The sequence below is a fragment of the Mandrillus leucophaeus genome, unplaced genomic scaffold (genome assembly GCF_000951045.1).
Source record: "Mandrillus leucophaeus isolate KB7577 unplaced genomic scaffold, Mleu.le_1.0 Scaffold646, whole genome shotgun sequence".
Taxonomy (NCBI): domain Eukaryota; kingdom Metazoa; phylum Chordata; class Mammalia; order Primates; family Cercopithecidae; genus Mandrillus; species Mandrillus leucophaeus.
Genome location: NW_012106986.1, coordinates 744,547 through 753,479, shown reverse-complemented (window position 1 = coordinate 753,479; position 8,933 = coordinate 744,547). Strand labels below are relative to the sequence as shown.

At 39.8% G+C, this 8,933-nt stretch overlaps 1 protein-coding gene across 2 annotated transcripts in view; it reads left to right on the top strand.

The window, feature by feature from the left end:
* UBP1 (upstream binding protein 1 (LBP-1a)) overlaps positions 1 to 8,933 on the top strand; it is a 52,536-nt gene that overhangs the window by 8,045 nt on the left and 35,558 nt on the right. For both annotated transcript variants that reach the window (XM_012001016.1, XM_012001015.1), the window contains exon 2: positions 6,428 to 6,579. In XM_012001016.1, the coding sequence (XP_011856406.1) occupies positions 6,428 to 6,579 (152 nt within the window). The remainder of the gene's footprint in view (positions 1 to 6,427; positions 6,580 to 8,933) is intronic.

Here is an 8,933-nt window from a genome sequence, read left to right as displayed (position 1 = left end):
CAGCTTCATGACTGAATTTAAAGGAGGCTATGTATTATTTACTTTGCTTGTTTTGGGACAGATCTAACAGATGAATATGCAACTGTCAGCCTTTGATGTAGAGTTTTTTTTTTTTTTTTTGAGATGGAGTCTCACTCTGTCGCCCAGGCTGGAGTGCAGTGGCGCGATCTTGGCTCACTGCAACCTCTGCCTCCTGGATTCAAGCGATTCTTCTGCTTTAGCCTCCTGAGTAGCTGGGACTACAGACATGCACCACCATGCCCGGATAATTTTTTTGTATTTTTTAGTAGAGACAGGGTTTCACCATATTGGACAGGCTGGTCTCGAACTCCTGACCTCATGATCCACCCACCTCAGTCTCCCAAAGTGCTGGGATTACAGGTGTGAGCCACCGCACCTAGCGGAACTTTCATATACTGTACTGGCTTGTGAGTTTTTCTATGGTGTATTTGGGTGTGTATTTCTTATTTATTCTGGTTTGGTCATTTGGGCTTCTTGAATCTGTGAATTGGTTGGTATATTTCACCAGTTCTAGAATTTGCTCAGCCTTCCTGTCTTCAGTTATTGCCCCTATTGCATTCTTTGCTGAGACTTCAATTTAATGCAAAATCTTCTCACTTTGTCCCTTCTTAACTTCTTCATTTTCCATAATTTCCCTCTCTGTGCTGCTTTCTGGTTAACTTCCTTTTACCTGTGTTCCAGTCTCCTCATTCAGTCTTCACTTCTGTCTGAGCTGCTATCAAACCTGAATTCTTAATTTGGACAGTTTTATTTTCCAGTTCTAGAAGTTCTATTTGCTCTTTTTCCGTTTTTGCTGTCCTTTAAAGTTTCCTGTTCCTTGCAGATAGTTTCAGGCTTTTCTTTTATTTCTTTAAACAGAGTAAGCATGATTTTATAATTTGGATCTGATAATTCCAGCGTCTGAAATCTCTGCTGGTCTGTGTACAGTCAGGAAAATAGAAATCAGTTAGCTGTCTCAAGCAGAGAGGGATTTAGTGAAGTACTTGATTGCGAAGGAGCTGGAAGGGTTGGAGGAGGCGGCCATGTTACCTGGTTGTTCTTGGGCTTGTTGCTGGAGGCATGGCTGCTGATCCCCTGTAATTTTCTACAGCTGCGTTCTGTTTGGTTGCCTGTTTTTGCATCTGGCTTTTCCCTTTCCCGCTCTTTGATTTCCCACCAGTGTTTGCCTTTGGAGAACCTGACAAGACTCTGTCTAGCAAGAATTCTTCTATATGTAGTTTTCAGGCTTCTAACCTTCTGCAGTAGAGGCAGAAAAGATCTGAATACCAACAGACGAAATCTGGAACTGGATATGTGTCATCTGTTGTTTCTGCCGTTGGTTTTTGCTCCTAGAGTCTTGTTTGACCTTTTATGCCTGGTTATTTTGGGGTACTGGCATTTCAAAATTACTTGGAATAATTCAATGCCTAAATCTTTTCACTTGCTTGTCAGACCCCTGGGAGCCCTACCTGTCAGTGGTTCCCCGGACCATGCTGGAGAAACTAACCAGTACTTTCTCTTCACCCTTACCCTGTGCATTTAGCTGTTTCCGTTCCGGTTTAATGTGGTTGGCTGTATCCTACACCCATAAGGCCACTAAAACTGCAGTACAGCTTTGCAGTTCTTTCCTCAGGTTGGGTAGGTAAAAGCCACTTTCAGTTCTAGGCTTGCTTGGAGTTACTGCACTTTTTCAGATTTTGGCCTGTTTCCTTATCTTGTTAGTTCTTCAATACTTTTAAGAATATATGTGTTCTCTGACAACTTTTTTTCCCCCTGTTCTCAGTGAGGGTGGATGGGGTATAGGTTCGTTTACATTACTTAGCCTGCCGTTACTGAACAGTCAGTTCTCTATGTTGTTTTTTTCTATTTAGTTTCTTTCATGTCTCCTTAGAATTCTTATTTAGCTTCCATATGTTTTATCTATCTTGTCCTTAAAAAAAATTCAAATTTTCACTGTTTTTGAAAATTAGTACATCCATTCATATAATTATATTCAAAGGCTATGAGAGGGTGTACAATGCAGTCTTGCTTCACAGTAGGGTCTTGCAGTCATTAATTTGACGTCCCTGAAGGCAGCTTACATTGCTGGATTTTTAGGTGACCTAGTAGATTTTTATACTTCATGTAATCAAGCTTGTTGTGATTTCCAGGTCTTTTTTAGCATCCTGATTTTTTTTTTTTTTTTTTGAGATGGAGTCTCGCTCTGTCGCCCGGGCTGGAGTGCAAGTGGCCGGCTCTCAGCTCACTGCAAGCTCTGCCTCCCGGGTTTACGCCATTCTCCTGCCTCAGCCTCCTGAGTAGCTGGGACTGCAGGCGCCCGCCACCTCGCCTGGCTAGCTTTTTGTATTTTTCAGTAGAGACGGGGTTTCACCGTGTTAGCCAGGATGATCTCGATCTCCTGACCTCGTGATCCGCCCGTCTCGGCCTCCCAGAGTACTGGGATTACAGGCTGGAGCCACCGCGCCTGGCCAGCATCCTGATTTTTGGTGCTAAGCTACGTTAAAATTTGCCGACATGTAGATCTTTCAGTTTTGCCTTTTAAAATGCATCATTTGGGCCTGGCGCAGTGGCTCATGCCTGTAGTTCCAGCACTTTAGAAGGCCGAGGCGGGTGGATCACTTGAGGCCAGGAGTTCAAAATCAGCCTGGCCAACATGGGGAAACCCCACTTTACTAAAAATACAAAAATTAGCCAGGCATGGTGGTGCATGCCTGTAATCCCAGCTACTTGGGAGGTTGTGGTGGGAGGTTGAGGCTGTAGTGAGCCATGATCATGCCACTGCCCTCTAGCCTGGGAGATAGAGTCACGCTCTGTCTTAAAAAAAAAAAAAAGAAACCCTACTTCTTTTAGTTCTGTTTAACATTCTGTCTTTAGTACTCAAAAATGTGTTTCCATTTATGGGATTACAAAAACCATCAAGGTTTTAGCACTTTCAACGTAGTAGAAATTATAATCTTGTCTGGAGACCTAGTTTTCAATCTTAATACTAATTGGTTGATTATTAATGCAGCAATCAGTTCATTGATTCAGCAAGTATTTGAGCTCCTTTGTGCTAGATGCTGGCATCAGTCATTGAAGAAACACATTTTTGGAGTTACGTGCTTATGGCAGATACAAACTTAGTAAGTCATGTATATTGTTGGAAAGTGGTAAGAGCTGCGTATAGAGCTAGGGTAGGGAAATTGGGAGTGTGGGTGGGAGGACTCCAGTGTCATGTTGTCACTGAAAAGATGACATTTGAATGAAATGAGCCATTATGATATCCAGTAGAAGAGTAGAACCAGGAGGCCGGGGTAGTTGGAGCAGGGGGAATGAGGGTGACGAGAAGAGGGGATGAAGAGCAGGTTGCATAGGACTTTGTAGGATTTTGTAAGGACTTTGGTTGAAAGTGAGCTGATGGAAGGGTTCAGAGAACTGAAATGGTTTAACTTCTGTTTGAAAAGGATCACTGGTTGCTGTGTTGACTAGAAGGCATTTTCTTTCTAATTAAGTAAAAAATTAATTGGAAATTCAATAGCAGATGATCTTTATGTGTTTATATGTTTGTTCAGGAGTCGTTTAGCACTTACCATGAGCATATTATTTTCTGTGTGGATCATCGAGACTATAACCAAGTGAATAAAAAGGTGGTTGTCTTCTAGGATCTGAAGTATATAAAATTGTGTCTTCCATATGTAACAATTTATTTATAAAATAAATAAATTCTCATGCAGTTATACATTTTATTTTGATGATCTGTATCTAATGATCAACCCAACCCAAGCAGTTAGCATTGAAATGTTAAAATTATTCCCTGTGTTATTTTTCAGTGTAATTAATGGTTCAGAGTCACAACTCTTATCTCATTCTTGTTTTCTTTCTCCCTGAGAGGGTTTTAAATGCTTGCATACACATAAAATGCAATATATATTTTCATCTTCCCTGGAGCCAATTTGACTATTATGACCTCTTTTTATAAAGAGGTGATCTGATTCTTTTTGTTTGTTTGTTTGTTTTGTTGTATCTGCCCCCAAGGCAGGAGCTTAGATGGGGCAAAATCCCTAGGTCAAGGTGTTGCGAGAACTCTATGGGAGTGTTGGGGACCACTGCTAACCATGTGATCCTTGGTTATTACTTGTGTACCTAGGAGTGTTTTGACAATTCCTGGGTATAAATAAGAAAGGGAGAATTAGTGGATAGTTAGTATCTTTGAAAATCAGCGGCTGGGCGCAGTGGCTCACGCCTGTAATCCCTGCACTTTGGGAGGCTCAGGTGGGTGGATCACAAGGTCAGGAGATCGAGACCATCCTGGCTAACACGGTGAAACCCCGTCTCTACTAAAAATACAAAAACTTAGCCGGGAGTGGTGGCGGGCGCCTATAGTCCCAGCTCCTCGGGAGGCTGAGGCAGGAGAATGGCGTAAACCTGAGAGGTGGAGCTTGCAGTGAGCTGAGATCCGGCCACTGCACTCTAGCCTGGGCGACTGAGCGAGACTCTGTCTCAAAAAAAAACAAAAAAAACAAAAAAAAAAACAAAGAAAATCAGCATAGTGCAGAAATGCATGTGGGGAGTTGGGACTACTGGTGGGATAACGTTCTCTCCGAGGGTTTCCATCCCATTTCACTTGTTTTCACATTCTGTTTTTGAATTGAATTGAATTGAATTGACCTGGCTACTCAAGTATCTGAGTGAACAGCTTGTAGGAAAAAAAGATAAAATAAGCAGTTCAGACAAGTCCCTATTATTGGTGTTGATATAGTAGTTATTCGTTTGGATGTTTTGTTGTTGCTACTGTTATTATTCTACCTTTTATTGAAGAATGAGTATAGAAAAGTTAAGATACAAATGTACAGCTCAGGTAATTATCTTAAAAACAAATAATCACTCTCCATACATTAATAGGGGAAATGTAAAATGATTGCAACCACTTCGAAAAACAGCTTGGCAGTTGCTCACAAAATTAAACAGAGGCCGGGCGTGATGGCTCATGCCTGTAATCCCAGTACTTTGGGAGGCTGAGGCAGGCAGATCACTTGAGGCCAGGAGTTTGACACTAGTCTGGCCTACATGGTGAAACCCCGTCTCTACTAAAAATACAATTAGCCGGGTGTGGTGGCACATGCCTCTAATCCCAGCTACTTGGGAGGCGGAAGCATGAGGATGACTTGAGCCCAGGAGTCAGAGGTTGTGGTGAGCCAAGATAGCACCACTGCACTCCAGCCTGGGTGACAAAGAGAGACTTTGTCTCCAAAAAAATAAAAGAAATAAAGTTAAACAGAGTTACAGTGTGATCCAGTAATTCCAGTTCTAGGTATATACTTAGCAGAATTTATCTACACAAAAACATAGAGAAGTGTTCATAGCAGCATTATTCATAATTGCTGAAAAATGGAAACAACCCAGATGGCCATGATGTGAATGGATACAGAATATGGTATGTCTATACAATGGAATGGAGCCATAAAAAAGAATGAAGCATTGGTACATGTTAGAACATGGGTGGTCTATGAAACATACCAAGTGAAAGAAGCCAGTCACAAAAGACCACATAGTCATATGATTCCATTTAAATGTCCCAAATAGCAAATCCGTAGAGATAGAAAGTTGCCAGGGGCTGAGTGGGTCTGAGATAGTATGGTGAGTGACTGCTAATGGGTATGGGATTTCTTTTTGAGGGGAGAAAATATTTTGGAATTCAAGAATTAGATACTGATGATGTGAATATACTTAAAACCACTGAATTACAAACTTTAAAAGGGTGACTTTATGGCATGTAAATTTTATCTCAATAAAGCTGTTAAACATATCCAGTATGGACAGTGTCCCAAAAGACCCCTCATCACTCTCCCAGTCAGGACCCCAGATTATTCTTGGGGGAAGAATAGCAGCTGTTGCTGCTGCTACTGTTTACCTCTCAGAAGGAGCCATTGTTTTAGACTAGGCGTGAAGCTTTATGTTCTTAGCACTTGCCAAGGCACAGCAGGGAACTTTTTGTAAAGCCCCATTTTAATCAAATGCTTCTTTGTGATTCGGTGCTGTCAAATGTGACCTATCTTTGGCAGTAGTATTATTTCTTGCCTTTCAAATCGGGTAGCTATGTACTCTTGACTTGCTTTTTTTTAATAGAATGAATCTGGACCTTAAAATTTTAAAAGAATTTTTTAAAGTGCCATATATATTTAGAGCTGCCCTGCTGCCCCCCCCCCCCACTTCCCACCCTGAGATAGGGGTGGTTAATGCCATCCTTTAGGTGAACCACACATAGCATTAATAGTTCTTTTATTGTACATATAATTTCTGATCTTAAATTAAAAAAAACAAAAACTATCCCTAAATGTTTATATGCTTTTAAATATTTCAGACAAGATTGGGCGCATTCAGGATGATATGGCCATAGACAAATATTTCAAACCCAAAGTAAGGTCAGTGTTGATTTTTTGCTTTTCAGTGATGTCTTGGCATTGCCCATTTTCAAGCAGGAAGATTCCAGCCTTCCACTGGATGGTGAAACAGAGCACCCACCCTTTCAGTATGTGATGTGTGCCGCAACGTCGCCAGCAGTAAAACTGCATGATGAAACGCTTACTTATTTGAACCAAGGTTAGTTTGGTTATGTCACATTTGACATGTAAGAATTTACAGAAATACAAACTAATATTTTGGCATTGTAGCCTAGATTATTGGTAATAATTAAAAATTAGGTTCTTTTCTTAAATTTTACAACTTAATGAAAATTGTAGGAATTTTACTGTGAGCAGCTGAAGTACAGTTTGTGTAAATTGATTTGTGTTAAAGAGGATCTGAGGAGGAAGATTTATTACAGGATTTTTAAAGACATAATTCAAAGGACTAGCAAGTAGGAAAGAAAGTCAGTTATTTTTAGGGCCAGTGATTTCAATATGGAACTTGAGAATGAATCAGAAGTCCAGCTAGCAAGGAACCTGGATTTTGAACATGAAGCAGTTCTGTGCTGAAAATAGACTTAAGCTGCACCAGGATGGAGTCTGTGGCTAAATAAACAACATCACATTTTATCTTCTATATCTTGTTTGTAGTTTATGTCAGAGTGTTACATTTCAGTGATATGAAAGAGATGGTGGGGAAGGAGGGAAAACGGAGATGTAGGGGTACTTTTTTTTTTTTTGAGTCTGAGTTTTGCTCTATCGCCCAGGCTGGAGTGCAGTGGCGAGATATCGGCTCACTGCAACCTCCGCCTCCCAGGTTAAAGCAATTCTCGTGCCTCAGCCTCCCAAGTAGCTGGGATTACAGGCACCCACCATCACACCCAGCTAATTTTGTATAATTTTAGCAGACAGGGTTTCACCATGTTGGCCAGGCTGGTCTCGAACTCCTGACCTTAAGTGATCTGCCTGCCTCAGCCTCCCAAAGTGCTGGGATTACAGGCGTGAGCCATTGCACCCGGCTCAGTTTATCTTTGGAAAGAGGAGAGATTGCTCTTTGCAGTTTGGGCACAGGCTGATGTGACTTACCACTGTAAACAAAAGTACTTTGAATGTAGGAATTAATTTGTTGGATACATATACTGAAAGCATGTTGAATTCTTATTTAAAAAAATTTTTTGAACATTTTTACTGTTATATGCTCATTGTAGAAAAACTGGGAAATATGTGAAGGGATAATGCCAAAAATTGACTAATTAAGCTTTTTGGTCTGTTTCTTGAATGTATGTACGTTTCCTTTCAAAAAATTAGAATTATGCATCTCTTCACTTAAGAGTATATAGTATTTGTTTTTCTGTCATTAAATAGAATTTTTACTCCGGAAGTTTTGGAAAGAACAATAGATTTTAGACTTTTACATGTGATTAATATTCTGAAATGTGGAAGAATAACTTATTTCTACCTTTTCATTTGATATATAAGTTTAGAATCTACAAGGTTTTACCTTCAGGTAGTCCTGTCTCTAGCATTTGTGACAATACCCTGTTTGTTTTTATATTTAGTGTTTGGGTAGGCAATCACTTATTTGAGACTGACGTTTTATATTTGAAAGAACCTTAAGAACTTATTTGGTAATCTGTTTTAGACATAAAAATAACAGAAGAAACAATGTAGGGGCAAGGATATTCACTGTAACTTTATTTCTAAAGATAAAAAAGGAAATAACCTGAATTTTGCTTACTTGTGGAATAGTTGAATAAGTTCTGTTACATACATACCATGGAATGAATTAGTATACATACACACCCTGTTTAAAGGAACATGTAGGATGTGCATCTGTTGGCCTGGGGAATGCCCATAGTTTATCATGGTTGTCCTTAAACCAGATAAAGATATTTCATGTCGATAAAAGTCATAATCTACCACCTGTAGTAGTGATATAGTAGACTGACACTGATTGATACTGTGCATCTAGCATTGTACTAAATACATGTGGTAACCTTATTCAGTTCTCACAGTAACTCTAGGAGAGGTTTATTCATTTTATAGATTAAACTTAGAGCAATTAATTACTTTGCTCAGTGTCAATTTGGAAAGCTTAGGTTTTAACAAAATTTTTTTGAAGTATTACAGTAATGTGCACAAATCTTAATGAATTTTTACATATATATTCCCTTGAAACTATTACATACTTTTACCTTTTCCAGCACGCCAGTAGGCTCACTTGTGCCTCTTTCTCAGGTGATACCTCACTTGAATATAATCAATATAAGGGCAGGTGGTTTTCATGTACTTTATTCTGCTTACTGCAGTATTAATGTTGAGTATTTTCTTGGTTCTGGAATTGTGTTATTTCTTGATTTTTCCTAGTCTTTTCAGAAAAAAGGTAGAAAGCTGAACTGTATATGTAGACATGTTTAAAACAACATATATTTTAGTAATTTTAAAAAATAAGGGCTGGGCACGATGGCTTACGCCTGTAATCCTAGCACTTTGGGAGGCCAAGGTGGGCGGATCCATGAGATCAGGAGATCAAGACCATCCTGGCCAACA